Genomic DNA, 16501 nt, shown 5'->3' on the forward strand with positions numbered 1-16501 from the left:
CACACACCCAGCCACAAACACACTCACACACACGCATTCTGGAGAGGATGCCTGAGAGAAACCACTGCAGTGATGATGCTGACACCAGCATTCTATCTTACTGCAGCGAACCACACTCATGCTAGGCTGTGTGCCTGAGCTTGTGTGTGTGAAAATGCGCATGTGTGTGAAAATGTGCATGTGTGTGTGTGTTTTTGGACAGCCTATTGTTCTGCCTTGCACTGTCAGCAGGGAGGCATTGGTCCCTCTGTGGTGAAACGGAACATGTTGGCAGAGTAACCACTGAACGCTGAATGGCTATTTGATTGGATTACACAATGACTTCATCATCCTTTACCCGTCTCCCGTTTATCCTCATGGAACTCTCCCTGTTTAATTACCTTTTCATTTCCCCTTCTCTTGTACACCTGTACGGAGGTCTTTCCCCCTCCACTTAAAGGCCTGTCTCTTCCTGGATGAGAAGTGACATTTCTTCAGTGTGTCTCTCTCTCGCGGGAGGGACTGCTGTTCTGACTCCTTGATGGCCTTGGATCCTGCATGTATCTTTCCCTGCTCTTGATTCCCTGGGGCTAAAGGACCGCCTGCTGGGTCTGTTGGCTCTGCTGTGCCTCAGCCAGCCCCCTGTGGATGTGATGTGGGTGTGGGTGTGGGTGTGGGTGTGGGTGTGCCTCCTCACCGTCTCTGACCATCTCTCCTCCCTCCTCTCCGCTCTGCCCAGATCCAGATCGTGCACAAAAAGATCGACCTGAGCAACGTGCAGTCCAAGTGTGGCTCCAAGGCCAACATCCACCACAAGCCAGGTGCGTTTTGTAATTGTGTGCATAGTTATCATCCTACCACTTAGTTCTAAGTCTTGTGTTCTTTGTGAAAGTGTCTCTTGTAGAGTACCTTAAAATGATGTAATCAGGAACCCGTGAGGGCAGCATGAGTGGCATGTTCAACAGATGAATATGTCTTGGGTGGGGAGTTTGATTCCTCATAGCAACAGCACACTAATGGTCAGAAAGCTCTAGGGGGCGCCAAAATCATAATTAGCATAATTATTAGTGCTGTTGTAAGTTTCAACACAAATCAACCTTTTAATTTGCAACTTATTTGTTCATTTACCACAGGACATTGTCAGGCATTAGGAAGGCCTATTAATTAAAGAATGCCTGTGTCCCTTTGGTGGCCGTCTGTGATATGTTTGCTCTGTGGCTCGTCTTGCGGAGATGTTTAAATCTGTGCCGTGTCCTGCTGCAGGTGGTGGCAGAGTGGAGATCAAGTCTGAGAAACTGGAGTTCAAGGGCCAGTCCAAGGTCGGTTCCCTTGAGAACATCGGACACACGCCAGGAGGTGGCGGGAGGAAGGTAACCACGCTCTTAACTTTGACGATATAACTTTGTCTTTAATGCTGTTCCTCGTGATTGAGTTCCATGGGAAAATGTTGAGTAATGGACACCTTTGTGAGACCTTTTTTTTTAACAACAAAAATGCATCTCACAGTTAACATACACTGGTAAAATAAAGTGTTAAGTAAAGGAGTTACACTCAACATTTAATTTCTTAATGAAATGTCCATAATACATACAGTATACAACAGAAGTGAGTACACCCCTGTGCAATATCACTTACATGTCAAATGGTTCAAAATCGTATCACCTTACAGTAATTGCATAACTTCTAAGTTGAACAGTAGGGTATTTTCTCTTAAAATAAAATGTAAAATGAACAGTTTAGATTTAGCCTAGTATATTACAAATACCAGGCCACACAGTAGGGACTCAGTGTCAGTACACCTTTCTTTACTTAGATTCAGATCCTTTATTTTTAATGACAGACTCAATCCTCCTTAGCATGGCATAGCACAGCTCTGCAGAGATGTTCTGCTATTCTCCAGATACTATTTTTCCAGCTGCTCTTTGCTGGAGGGGTTGTGTTGCTCTACCTTTCTCTTTAAAATACCCAAAAGGTGTTCTGTTGGATTCAAGTCAGGTGACATACTTGGCCACTGGCTAGTAGCTCTTTTTGGCATTTGGATTTTGGCAGTGCGCTTTGGATCGTTATAATGAATATTCCTCCCCTGCCAAGCTTCTAGAGACTCAGAGTCATTTTGTTAGCCAATATTTTGGTATATCCAGGGTTCCCACGGTCAATTTTCAAATCCCATTTCCCAGGCCTGGAAAAGTTATGAAATTCAGTAAATGAATTGAAAGTTTTAAAAAAGGTCATGAAATTGGATGTTGTTGTATGTAGGTCTAATGAAAAGAATTATGGTATTGTAGTCTTCGGTGGATAATGTTAAGATGTGTGAATTTCTGCAGTGTGGTATAGTTTCCACTTAAATTGCTTATCAGAAAAGGAATTTACTGGAAATAATTACTAGAAAACGAACTTTTCATTCAATAAATAGACCCAATTTTGTGTACTTGTAGGTAGTGAAAGGTCATAACAATTTCATAAAAGGTCCTTGAAAAGTCATGGAAACATTTTGAAATGTTTCATCAATGAAAATGGGTGCCATGGGAACCATCTATCTATAGTGTCATCTAGAAATGTCACCTCCCTAACACCTTTTGCACTCATGCAGCCCCATATCATCACACTCCCACCATGTGCTTCACTATCGGGACTATGCATTCACTAGGGTAGTCCTGGCCATGTTCACACCAAACGTGCTGGACCCCATCTGAGCCAAACAGCTCTAAAAATGTAGCTTAAATTTAGCTAAAGAACATGAAAAGAAGGCTGATGAATATTGGGAGCATATTTGTAGATACATTTGTTTGGCTCCGGTGGGGTCCAGCATGCTTGGTGTGAATCTGGCCAGGACTACCACACAGAACTTAGTACTCACTTCACTCACTTCTGTTGTATACTGTCATTATATCTTGATGGATAACTTTTTTCTAGAAATCACACTTAAAAATTGACTGGTGCTATATATATTTTGGAATCACCTGAAATGGTCTAGAATGATCTGCTTGCTTGTGGTGTGATTGCACTCTTCTGGCTTGGCCCCCTGCTGTGCTGTTGCATCCAGCACCTTGTCTTCTCTCTGAGTGATCAGTGTCAGTCAACAGCTTCTAAGAGCTTCTCTCTGCACCAGTGTGTCACCACTGAGTTAGGAGATAAAGGAGAATTTACAAAGGCATATATTATAGGCATGTATGTATTATGCTGTCAGATAAAGTTCTTAAACTAATTCAGAGGTTTAGTGGACTAGGACTGCACTTAAAGTGATGCCCCCTCAAAAAACATAAAGTTAAGTGATAAAACTTAAGTTTTCCCTGTGAACAAGGAACCCATTATCACACACTTAGTGCTTCAGCAGATGAAATCTCACACTCATATACACATCCAGAGATGGTTGGGAAATTCAGAGTCAAGCAGACAGGAGAAGTGTACGCACAGTAGGCACAAACACACGCACGCACACACACGCACGCACGCACACACACACACACACACACACACACACACACACACACACACACACACACACACACACACACACACACACACACACACACACACACACACACACACACACACACACACACACACACACACACACACACACACACACACACACACACACACAGAATGAGCACAGGTGTGAGTCCGAGAGCAGGGCAGACAGGAGCACCGTAGCATCTATGGCTGCCTCTCCTCTCGTCTTCCTTCCTCTTCTCCTTCACAACCAGCATGAGTGGCATCCCTCTCCCTCTCTCTCTCCTAGTTTTGCAAGTCTTTCACTTTTTCACTTCCTCTTTCACGCATCTCCCCCCCCCCCCCCCCCACAAACTGTTTTTCTGGCCTTCTCCATCCCCCCCCCCCCCCCATTTCACCTTTCTATCATGTCTTAACCACAGAGACTTCACGGGTAGGACATTTTAGGTACACAATCAAGCATTTCTGTAGAGATCTAAGATGGTACAGGCCTCAGTTTCAGATGTAAGTTTAGAGGTATGCTCATTATTAATGACACCAGGCAAGAAAGAATCGCCTTGAATAAAGAGAAAATAGAACAGGTGACGAGACAGTGATTCTCCTAAAACAAGAGTGGATCTGGTCAGCTCATATGTGGGTTATTAGAATTGTTACCTACACCAGTGAACACATCTCTGTAGTTAAAATAAGTTTTATTGATTTTCTTTGTCATCTTTTATTTACGTTCCCTCTCTCTCTATGTCTTTTAATAAAACAATATCTGTCACCCTGCTCTGCCTCTTTGGGACTTTTCCCATCTTATATCTTCCACCTCGGATTTGTGAGTTCTGTTTCCTTTGTTTCCGTTGTGGTTTATTAATATTGTTCTCCTGGGGAACTGCCCCCCCGACCCCCTCCCCCTCCTCCCTGACCTCACCACCACTCCATCCACCCTGTCCACCTGTAGAAGGAGAAGGGGAGGGAAGCAGAGGGAGGAGCCACAGAGGCCTCCTCCAATGGGAACGCTTCCAGCTCAGAGCACTCCTCCGGTGGCAACGTTCTGACCTCAGACGTTTGTGACATGACAGAGGCTGTGGCAGCGCTGCCCTCTGGCCCCCCACCACTAGAGGGTGCTGAGCTGGCAGGGCTGAAGGCCTCCAGTGAGTAGTTTGCCTGTTTCTCTGCATACCACAAACACCAGCACAAACATTCACAGATCTCAAGTCTCTGGGACAAAAAAAATCACTGGGACAAATCAACAGATGAATGAGTGAGTGACTGAAAGAAAAAATGATTGCATGACTTACGTTCAATTATGACTATATACATACATGCATATAGTGTATAACATAGGCTACATATACATAAATACAATTCCTCAAAGTACTTTTACTTTTACTTTAGTAACATGCAATGCTGGTGATGGTAATTAAGAAAAAAAGATATGGCAACAAGTTTACATTTCCATGTGGGTAAATGCTTTATTTAAGCAAAGCATTTTAATTGTGATTCTAACGTGCATGTGGCAATTTACTCTAGAAACCCGTTTTGTTAAAGAAAGGAAAATATGTGCACATTCAAACACTAGAGGGCGCGCTTAATCTAATATCCTGCACGTTCCCTCACCGCAGCATCCACTGGTAGTGGGCACGTTGCCGTTGCTTTATGCGCTCACACACCCACATTTCTGATCGCGTCTACACAACGCAGCATGTCTCAGATGCTTCAGTTATACATCAAAGACGAACTTAAAGGGAATGTATACCCTTGATCACAGCCACACACAGTCATTAGAGGTTTTGAAAATGATCAATCTTCTTATTAATCTTATCTCGAGAGCTATGATTGATTTGGATTTTACGAGTGACAGATGTTTACGTTTACAAATTCAGCATCCAGTCACTGGTAAATGATAGGCTGATATCTGGCACTGAGCCCCTCTGGTTTTGGTTAGTCTATTGAATGGTTACATACACCGTCAAGAATTTAGCTTTCAGTAAATGAAATTCAATTTAAGAATGGGCGTTGCATGTTTTAGACTAAGACGTGATATACCATGCCAGATGCCAATAAGATCAAAGTAAGTGCTGGTCAGAATATTATCTTGAATATTATCTTCAATTCTTTCGCCCCTTTAACCTATGTCATTGCTGCTATTGCAATCAAGAACTCAGAACCTGTCTTTGTAAATATAAGTTTTGCGATACCTGTAGCATTTAGTTTTATAAAACCAATTTTAATTAAGCTCTTTTGTTTAAGAATAGACGTTTACGACAAACTTACAACTTTGCACTAAAGCTAATTCTCCCTTCTCCCACTGCAGATTGAATCCCACAAACTGAGCTTCCGTGATTCGGCGAAAGCACGAACCGACCATGGAGCGGACATTGTATGCAAGTCGGCTGACCTCTCCATGGACGGCTCACCCCGTCGCCTCAGCAACGTCTCTTCCTCCGGTAGCATCAACATGACGGACCCGCAGCTGTCCACACTAGCGGAGCAGGTGTCCGCCTCCCTTGCCAAACAAGGCCTGTGATTTCTTCATACAGAGCGGATGCGACGGAGGGGGCACGCAATTTTCAGAAGAAAGATAGAGATAATGCAACTACATCTCCCCTTCCGTCCTGCAAAAATAAATTACCCCCCAAACAGGGCAGCCTGTCTGTGAGATCAGTCCGTTATGATAAGAATTAGTTTTCTGGGAAATGACTGATAGGCCTACTTTTTTGAACGAAGTGTCATTATTAAAACTGTCCTTGTTAGTACAAATGATAAAAACCTAGCAACCCTCGATTAAACAAAACCGCGTCTCTTCCACTACTGTTTATATTCGTTGCCTTATTGTGAATGTTTTAGTAGCTTAATAATGTCATGTTTCCACTTTTAATGTCGACTGGACAGATCACAGCGGGTTTTCGATTTGTTAAAATAAAATTAAGCCGCTGACGAAATGAGTTTTTTTTTTCCAGACTGACAAACAGTCCAGATTAGGAGATCTGTTGACGTATATTGTGGTTCCTGGAGGTTAGCTGTCATTAGGCTACATGGAAAGAGGGCGAAAATATTTAATTGTTTTCTCAGTTTTAAGACAGGGTCAAGTGCCAAATTTCATCTTTGGTCCATCAACATATGATAACACACGCACATACCAAGAAGAAACGGTAGAGATGGGTTAGTGAAGTTTGACAGCATTCCTATTTAAATGCCTGAAATCCATATCATATTAAAATAACGTTCTCGGTTTTCCCAGTTGCAACAAAAGGGATGTTTATTGCCCAGTAAAAATAGCTAGCAGTTTCGCTGGTCTTCAGAAATTTAGAGTGCAAAAAATATTTTTAAGTAGTGTACATTATTTTCCAAAGTATGCTTCAGAAAATGCATCTTTGGGTCTTAAAGAGCACCGCTATGTATGGCTGTTTAACACATAAACTTGCTGCCTCTTGAGGTGGTTAATTGGTGACTCACGGTCAGTGAATTATGAATAAAATAAACACGAGTTTCATCTATGCTTTGACTATCCTGCAAAATAACATGTTTAAAAAGGATACAAATTGAGCTTGTACGGCTTGGCACCTTAGCATCGCAATGACAAAGTAATTGGAATTTAGAATGAGTAACGCCTTCAAGTATTTCCTGCAGCTCACGCTTTACCAAAAGGACATTAACTGAGAAATTTGGGCACCCTAAGTGTTGGCACCTGTATGCGAGGCGTTTGTCTCAAAAGCAATGTATGGTATAAAAAGTGCCTGCCCGACGTTGTTATGCCATCAACATTACTTCTCCGTATTGCAGATGTAAACCTATGTAAATATACACGTGTGCGTAAATAAGACTTGAATGAAACAGCTGAATGAAAAAGCTGTCACAATTCGGGATGACTGAGACATTGAGGTGTTATAGTAAAAAAAAAAAAAATTGAAAGACATCTTTTTTGGCATGAAAGTCATTTACATTGCATTAACTCTGTCAGTATCCACACACAGCTTCTCCCAGCATGACGTAAATGAGATTTTAGAAGAATGGCCAACGTCAGGTTGCGACCGCCTTGAACCCCTGTACCACACCTTTCTAGACATATTTCCCAACTTCATTTCAAGAAGTGAATAAACATAAAAGTATGAAAAAATCTAAACACCTTACGCGAATCTAAGCTTGTGTTGCGCACTTTCCCTCTTACTAGTAGTCTGTGGATGTGACATGTAACTGCTATTCAAGAAAAGATTGCATCGATTGTTGGCAAATCTTCCTATTATTTATTTTGTAGTTAGGCTTCTTTTCCTTAAAAAAATCCTTAACGCACCTATAGTCTGTACACTGTTTTTCTCACACACTGGTACACGTTTGAGATGGATTTGATTTAACTTCCGAACCACAAAAAGAGCGTCTGAACTGTAGTGAGAAAATACACAAATACGCGAGGCTTCATGGAGCGCAATTTATAAGTCAGAAGTCGCCTGTTATTGTGTATAGGCCTCCTGAAGAACTGACAATTACCCATACCCTGTCAGAGTGAGTGTTTAGTTGTTCTAGTTTAAACCAAATTCAGTCACCCTACCGTGCGCAACGAAGCGCTATTCACTCTCCAGTATCCCTTTCAGTATATGGTGTAGTCTCCGCTAAACATTGCGCACATGGATTTGGAGTGCGGCCACGGCTGGACTAAATAATCCAAAAGAGGAACAATAATCGATATGATTGAGAGTACAGTTCTGGAAGGGTATTCTAAGTGAGGCAATGCGTGGCATACACACAAAGAACAAAGTGTTGTAGGCTACACAACATTAGTGTGATGCGCCAGATGCGTGTTAACACAGGACAGTATTAAGTGAGCGGCTCTCTAGAACCGTGTGGTCGTGCGGATAGATGAGATGTGGAGAGCTGGTTCCTTTAGTCCAAGCTAAGTGACTTTTCCTGACGGTATGTGCGCAAACTCCTACTGTGTCCAAGTGTGGTCATTTTTCCTTGCGTCCCTCGTTTCTGCCTTTATCATTGCAGTCACCATTGCAGTTATAGCCTACCTTCTAGCTTGACAGTCGTGATTGTCTTTATCGTACTGTGCGTTTTATTATTATGAATTGGTTTACACTGATACTTGTTGCTGTAAACGTGAATTTGAAAATAAAAGTCGGTATTCAACAGCCACGGTCTCTTGTCTTAATTTGTAAACCACAAACATGAATCAATTCCAGGCTACATCTCCCAAGTGAAGTCTAAAGGCAGTGGGGTAAGCAAATAACACTTTACCATGGGTCACTATTTAAGATAAATTGTTAATAGAAGAAAAACACCACACTGTTGTTACAATATAATTCACTTTAATTTGAGAAGCACAAACGCTGCCTGCCCGTCAGATTCGCCAATTATTCATAAACATGTTTTAGCCTCTGCATAAAGAAAAAGTGTTAAATATTTGTGTCTTCTCCCTATACAATCAGGACAGCTACAGCCTGAACATCAAACACAGTAAAGAATCAAACAAGGTATTTACAAAATATACTCTTTTTGTACAAACTATTACATGCTAAAGGATAAACCAGACTCACCCATCCCCATTCACCACGTTGGAAATTCAAAGTATGAAAATAACCCACACAATACAATATTGGCTTTTCAACGCTAAGTCAAATCCTATTGTACATCACACCTGCCTAGCGGGATTTAGGATTCCCAGCCAGCAGGGACAGAAAAGCGTAATTGGTTATAATGACAAACTTGGGGTAGGGGCACATAAAAACGGTATGGTAGTCGGAGCTTTTACAAACACCATCCGGACAGACAACGAAACGTCCCTCGGGATATTTGCTGTCTGCTGCTCCAGAGACTCCACCTAGCTCAGGATTCAACGAGCATCACCCGGATTCTCTCAATCCACAAACAGGTAGATGGGCATAAGGACTAATAGGGTGCAGACACGAGAGTTCTGCGAGGGAAAACAAACTTAACATGAAGTAACGGTCCTCTATTGAATTTTGATACATTCGTTTGTAATATTCACGTGAACGAGCCACAGATAACTGTCCAATGATATGAAACTATAACTAAAGAGTTGAGCGAGGCTTTGGGGCAGTGACCGCAAGCGTGTATACGAACTTGGCACATACAATCAGGCGCACTACAGACCGCCATGTTCGGCCCATGGGTTCATGGGCCAGACAGAGCGGAGAGAGGGAGGGTTTTTGAACGACACCGCCCCGAAACGAAGGAATGAGGTCTCTCCCATAGGACAACAAAAGACTACAGACTATCCACTATATGCGTTTTCCTCGAAAAAGGGAATAGTGGGTGTCTGCATCAACGTCGAGGAACTGCGACAGGTAAAACAGAGACATTATAAAATCACCCACAGACATTCTATTCCCAAACCATACTTCAACGGAGAGTGGGGTGATTCTGACGCCAAGGGCCAAACAGGTATTCAGTTGTCTAAGGTGGGGATTTTTGGTTCGTAAGCGATGGCGTGGCATGACATGGTGTTCATACAAATTGAAGGCTTTGTGTACAGACGTTTGGCTTGTACACATATCTACAGAGATCTCTGTCAAATATGACCACAAGCTCCTCATCACGAATTGCAATAACGAGGGCATTATTACCATTCAATGGCGTTTGCAATAGCTATGATTGACGTACTTTTTCCACGATTACTTTGTTTTGGTCAACTAGTGTGCATTCATAATGCCAGAAATTGTAACTTAATTTAACCATACATACATGTTCGGAAAGCCAATTATTCTGTTCCTGGAATTTAAGTATCAAGTGCAAGAGTGAGAACGAGATTATGGGCCTGCATTAGAAGTTCCACAGCATGAAAGATAAAAAAAATCCATCACTAAGAGTCGAAAGAGAAATAGAACCTTTGTGTACCGAGACGGGACTGGCTAGGAAGATGAGCTCGGTGGCATAGCTTGCAGCTTAGTCACGGCAATGACTGAACGGGCGAGAGAATCAAACCATCACACGCTCTGTCCCGTCCTTCACTAATGACAAGAGTCGGTAAGAGGTGGAAAAAAGAACTAAACAAACGATTTAAGAGTGCTTCATGAAATTGAGCGAAAAACACAAATCCTCTGGTGTTCTAGGTTTTTATTGGTTTACTTATTTCATTTTTATTTATTCCTTTTTTCCTTTAGTCCTGTCTATAGCCCATGATCTGGATGAGCGTAATGAAGTTAAGTGACAGAGGGGAATGTGAGAGAGGGTCTAGACCCAAAGTGCTCTAGCAGTAAGTGTGAGCTGGGGTTGGGTGGGGAGATGGGGGATGTTGCCATTCATTTTAAGAAGTGTCTTTTTGGGTCACCCCACTTCACACTGGTTTGAGGAGAAGGAGAAGTCGACAAGTAAGAGCCCTAAAGAGTGCTTCACTCAATCAGGACACGTCCTGCAAGCCCCGCCCCATCCGCCATGGTTAAAGCCATCTATCTAATCTGTCTTTTTGTACTTTTTTTTCCTGCTATCAAACATATTTGTACTTTAATTATTCCAGTGACCACAAAAAGAAAAGTAAAAAGCAAAACAAAATATTATTAACAGATCTCTAACATTTTTCGCATATTATCATTCACTAAAAACTGTGAATTTTTTTTGGACTGATGTTTGAATATCAAACAACAGGACTTTTCATTCGTCGTTGTGGTTGCTGAGCGTGAGAAAGTCTCTGGGAAGAGGGGTTCAGCGGTGGCTGGTTTTGGGTGCGCAGGCGGGGGTCCTGTGTCTGCTGCTGCTACTCTCGTCGGGGAGCGGGGAGGGTGGTCCGGTGTCGGATTCGGAGCGTGTCTTGCTGCCGGAGATGCGACGCATGGTGCGGTATGGCTGCTCCTCTGCGGGGCTCTCCTGAGACTCGTCCGTCTCTCGCGGCAGGTCCGACTCCAGCGGAAAGTCCCGACGATCCCATGGCTGCACAGGCTGTAAAACCTGTAGTGGGAAAAACCAGATAGCAGATGAGTATCGTGTTCATGATGGGCATGAGTAGGTCAAATAAACCAAATCTTCAATCTAACAGTGTGTTTGTACTTACTGGATGTTGAAAGGTATGTACCAGTGTAAGCGTGTGTGTATGGGCGTGTGTGTGTATGTATGTGGGCATGTGTTTTATAAGTAAATACATGTATATGTGCACGTTTATATGTGTTGTGGCTTGTATACATGACTGTGTGTGTGTGTGTGTGTGTGTGTGTGTGTGTGTGTGTGAGAGCCTACCATCTCTTCGTCTGGCGTGGAGCAGCGCGTGTCGTCGCTGGAGAGCAGGCGGTGTGAGTGCGGCAGCAGCATGTCGGGGCTGGGGGGGCTGCTGGGGGAGGGCGCCCCACACGAGTCCTCCAGCAGGTGGAAGTGCGCCATGTCTGGTGACGACGGCTGGGGCGTGGAGGGGTGGGTGCCCCCCAGTAGGGGAGTGGTGCGCCCATCTGACGACCTATAAGAGCTAAACCAAAGATGCATGGAGAGAGAAGGAATAGAAAAATGTTTAGGAGTGTTTCACACCAATCTTTCCCAGCAAAAATGACACTTCTAGTCTAAATTACCCCATGCTCGTTCCTCCAGACACACCCTAACTCACGCCTGGATTTTAGAAGAGGCTAGACTACTAGGAATGCTTCTGCGTGTGTTGTGTTAAGTAGGAGCACCGCTGTCTGGGATATGATTGCCAACACTTGGCTGGGCTCTTTTTCTGCTGTGTGAGCCCTATCTGTGGTCTATGAGGTTGAGGTGCCCAATTTGTGTCTGTCTTAGGTTAGGCCGCCCTTGTTATCAGTGTGTGAGGTCGTGCTGACCCACCGGCTGCCCCTGCGTTTGGCGATGGCGCTGGCGGTCCAACTCCAGCGGGAACGCTCCTGATCTTGACACGGCTGGTGCAGCTCACCGAACGCCCCGTCGCTGAGATCCTCCACCTGAGACACGCAGAGAGGGAGGGAGGGAGAAGAATGGAGAGAGAATCAGAGGGGTGAGGCGAAGACAGAGACAGAGAGGGAAAAGAGCAGAGGATGGGGGTGGGGTGGAGTATAGGGTGGTAGAGAGAGAGAGCGAGAGAGAGAGAGAGAGAGAGAGAGAGAGAATGAAAGATAACGAAGAGGGTGGAGAGAGAGCGGAGTGTGAATCTAGGTCTGGTCAACCTAAATATCAGAGGCATTAGATGACCAGTAGGAGGGACAGCAGCACAGTGTTCAGCTCAGTAACGACTCATGTCTCATGTCATGTATGACACATGAGAACTCACAGGTGACACCCACACTGACACTGCTGGGTGGAACATGACTGACTCTGCCTCACCCGATACTGACCCAGCCCTGGTCTGTGCGTGCGTGCGTGTGTGTATGGGTGTGTTGCATAATCATGCTGATTGATGACCTGCCTTTAGGTATACATATATATTTTTTGCCACAATATAGTGATGAGCTCTATGATGATGATGATGATGATGATGATGATGATGATCTCTCCCCATATCATGTTTTCCCACAATGTGGACACAGAGAAGAACAGATGCCCTACCTCCACTGTGTTGTCCTCAGGTAATATGGGCTTCGCACAGACATCCACCTCCCTCCAGCTGAACACAAACACATAAGAGCGTTAGAAGGGTGTTAAATAGGGCTGAACGATTTGGGAAAATAATCTAATTGCGATTTTTTTCTCCAAATATTGCGATTGCGATTTAATATGCGATTTTTTTAAATTTTATCCAATTTTTTTTCCCAACAAATCGTAATGAATGATTTAAATATGATCAACACAATATTAGATACATTTAGTGTAAAACATTATTTCCCACATTTTACATTTTTATTTAACTGCTCATTACAGAATCAAGAACAACAAAAATCGGTGGCTTTGCCACTGTGCATTTAAGTAATTTAAACAAAGTCATTGTAAGAATAAACACAAGGCATGCACTTTTTAAACACTGTGTGCAAAATGTACCATCTTACCAAAATATTTTTTTATTATTTTTTTAGACCACGTTTTTAATCGCGACCGTTGCGGTTAGAAAAGCGCGTTCTATCATATCGCGATTAAATCGCAAATGCAATTAATCGTTCAGCCCTAGTGTTAAATATTCATATGTGTATGTTCCTCTTCATGATGGTGTACGTGTGTACGTGTGTGGGTGTGTGTATTTGTAGTACTGACCTGGGTGTGAGGATTTCTTTGTATTGCAGTTTCTCTACTCTGGTGGTGGCCGCCACAGACATGGGGATGACAATGTTGTTGATGTCAAAGGAGCTCTCTCCTCTCCTCCTGCGAATGGGAGTCTGCGCAGGACACAAACCAGTTACTCTCAAATACACACATGAAAGAGCTTTACCTTTACCAGCGCACACACAAGCACTCCAAACACTCATACACACACCCGCACTCACAAGCACTTTTCCCCATCTCACCAGAATCCCAAATCATATCTATGCATAGTGAGACCGCATTCCTGTTCTTGCAGAACACGCAGGTACACTCATATTTGTGCACACAGCCACATACATCTACGCTTTCTCACACTCACACACATATATATATATATATACACACATATACATATATATATATATATATATATACACACACACACACACACATATATATATACTGTATATATATATATATATATATACATATATATACACACACACACACACACACAAAGTCGTACCGGGGTGCTGGTGGCGCTCAGTCCGGTGAGGGAGAGGGGGGTGGAGGTCTCGGAGGAGGTGGAGATTTGCCTCAGGAGGGGGCTGTGGGTGGGGGTCTGCAGCCCTAACAGGGAAGGACACGGACTCCCCACATCCGTATAGAGCTTAGGTGTGTCTGAAGGGCAAAACAGAAAGAGACAGGAGGGGATTACTGTACTGAACTCAGTGCCGAGACACCAAGACAGAGAAAGGCAGAGGCAGAAAAACAATGGATAAACGAAGAGTGTGAGACTAAATGAGAGCTCTGGGAACCAGAAAGAGAAATAACAGAGAGAGAAAGAGAGAGACCGAAGGAGAAAGAGAGAGTGGGAGTGAAAGGAGAAGAAAGGAGTAAAGGAGGTGTACTGACTCTCCATCCTTTCCAGAGAGTGCTCGCGGGGCCTCTTGCGGCTGTGGGTCTTGTCGTAGGCACCATGGGAAACGCTGGGCCCCCTGTCTCCGCGGTGATGGCGTCCCTCGAGCTTGGAGGCACTCAGGAGGCTGTCAAACTGCTGACGATGGAGCTTCTCACCGCGCATCTTGTGATGGGAAAGGCCTGAGGAAGGGGGCAGAGTGGAGAAGATTGATGTCAGTACAAAGACAAAAGTTTAGTGCAAAAGCGGTCTGCCTTAAATCATGTGAATGTGTAACTGTGAGCATATCAGTTCCTAATGGAGCATGTGCATTGATCAAGAATTCCATCAGCTATGTCTGCATCATTATTAAACTTGATTGGCTTTACCAGGCCAGCCTGTCCAACTGCAACAAGTGAACCACCATTGCGACGGTCTTCAGGCCAAACAGGGGCAAGAGGGGACTGTACTTACGGACAGTGGACAGGAGCGAGTTGGACAGCTTGTGTTTGTCTTTGGAGCAGGACGAGGATGAGGCAGGGTTGGAGGGGCGGGAGCCGAGGGACAGCTTGTGTTTGAGTGACAGCTTCTTGATGGGCTTGATCTTCTCCAGCGGCCGGCTCTGCCAATGAGATTTCAGCAGACGCTGCATATGCAGACTCATCATGACATCTAAGGGAGGGAGAGAGAAAGAAAAGAGGGAGAGAGAGAAGGAAAAAGAGAGAGGGATGCAGAGGAAGGGGAAATGAGGGATAAAGGAGAGGTACATGGACAACTATAAGTCATTTTAGTATTAGGAACACATTTTTGCTAAAAAAAAAAAAAAAAGTCAATCGATACACTGCCAACTGGTTCATCAGACCTTTTCCATTAACTAAGGGACTAATAATCTTACACATCACCTCAGAGGCATCAGTTAACATGGAGCAGGCATCAATAACACGCACCATCTGTCTCTGCCCACTGCTACTCTCCATATCACCTAAGAGCCCTCTACCTTCAGAGGGGATCGTAATGCATGCTGCTTGGGTTGCAGTGCAGTTCCCTCTCACTACCACCAGGTGGAGCAAACCTGGTGTTTCGCTCTGCTTCCCTTTGTTCCTCACTCTTTTCATTCTGGTGTTCTATGCTTCCTGTCATCATCCTGACGGTGTTTGTCTATGGCTCATTGTTGAGGCCCAGCACTCATGGACCCACTGTAGGGTGTGTGGGGAGAAAAGCAGAACAGTCACTGGGACTGTTGTTGGTTTTCTTTGTGTTTGTGTGTCTCTCTCTCTCTGTGTGTGTGTGTGTGTGTGTGTGTGTGAGAGAGACAAATACAAGATGATGAAAACAGATGTGTGTGTGTTGGTTTGGAATGGCTTCTCTTTCTACCGAACAGGACATTGCCATCTTGGTAACTATATCTGGACATGTCAGGATGTTGTGTCTGACAAAAACCGGCGTGAGGGCTGCTTGCAGACATCTGAGAGTGCGTGTAATTGCAATGCCAGGGTGCGGGAGTCTTAACAGGTCAATAGGGACTGCAGGTATTCCTGTGGTTGGGACACGTCCACATCATCCTGATCCTGCCCTCGCCTCATTACGAGCTCTTGTGACTCAGGAGATTGCGCTGTGATGTAATGTGAGACACACAGACTGCAGGATCTGACCAAGATGTTGCCCTCAGTGGTTAGTGTATATCAAGAGCTCGATCTGGAGCAGCTTGGAAAACCTCTTGGTTTTCCCTACAAAAAGGCAAATCTGAGGGCCAGTTAAGACTGGAATGCTCACTCAGAGGGCCCATGCTTACACAACCATCACACCATAAAGGGAACATTCCGCTGAGGCACCACTATGTATGTGCAGCCTCCTAAGTACATACTATAAAAGTGCACACTTGAAAGTCCTTGTGTGTCACTACACTGTTAAATGGAGATGTATCTAATCCGTGTGTGAGGGTTTGGGCTTCAGTAGATAAATGTGTGTGCTTTAACAGATTTCTATGAATGTTTCTTGGAGATGGGAAGATTTCAACATATGTTTGGGTCCATCAGAGCATGAGTGCTTGTGTGTGTGTGTGTGTGTGTGTGTGTGTGT

The 16501-nt window shown here is 44.1% G+C and overlaps 2 protein-coding genes across 17 annotated transcripts in view; one reads left to right on the plus strand and one right to left on the minus strand.

Annotated features, from left to right (window-relative positions):
• The window catches only part of maptb (microtubule-associated protein tau b), a 51120-nt gene extending 42569 nt beyond the window's left edge, over nt 1-8551 (plus strand). For 12 of the 13 annotated variants that reach the window (XM_031567341.1, XM_031567355.2, XM_031567403.2 and 9 more), the window contains 3 exons: nt 719-800; nt 1243-1349; nt 5735-8551. In XM_031567341.1, coding sequence (XP_031423201.1) covers nt 719-800; nt 1243-1349; nt 5735-5947 — 402 coding nt within the window. In that variant the 3' untranslated portion in view covers nt 5948-8551. Of the gene's footprint in view, nt 1-718; nt 801-1242; nt 1350-4378; nt 4572-5734 lie in introns of all 13 variants that reach the window. The other variant, XM_031567364.2, reaches the window with a different exon arrangement.
• Nucleotides 8552-8709: 158 nt separating this feature from the next.
• kansl1b (KAT8 regulatory NSL complex subunit 1b) overlaps nt 8710-16501 on the minus strand; it is a 68423-nt gene continuing 60631 nt past the window's right edge. For 3 of the 4 annotated variants that reach the window (XM_031567311.2, XM_012816863.2, XM_012816862.2), the window contains 8 exons: nt 14897-15094; nt 14440-14625; nt 14051-14205; nt 13537-13658; nt 12898-12955; nt 12184-12296; nt 11608-11830; nt 8710-11322 (listed from right to left, as the gene is read on the minus strand). In XM_031567311.2, the coding sequence (XP_031423171.1) occupies nt 11080-11322; nt 11608-11830; nt 12184-12296; nt 12898-12955; nt 13537-13658; nt 14051-14205; nt 14440-14625; nt 14897-15094 (1298 nt within the window). In that variant the 3' untranslated portion in view covers nt 8710-11079. The remainder of the gene's footprint in view (nt 11323-11607; nt 11831-12183; nt 12297-12897; nt 12956-13536; nt 13659-14050; nt 14206-14439; nt 14626-14896; nt 15095-16501) is intronic. The other variant, XM_031567327.2, reaches the window with a different exon arrangement.

The sequence above is a fragment of the Clupea harengus genome, chromosome 1 (genome assembly GCF_900700415.2).
Source record: "Clupea harengus chromosome 1, Ch_v2.0.2, whole genome shotgun sequence".
In the NCBI taxonomy this organism is placed as follows: Eukaryota; Metazoa; Chordata; class Actinopteri; order Clupeiformes; family Clupeidae; genus Clupea; species Clupea harengus.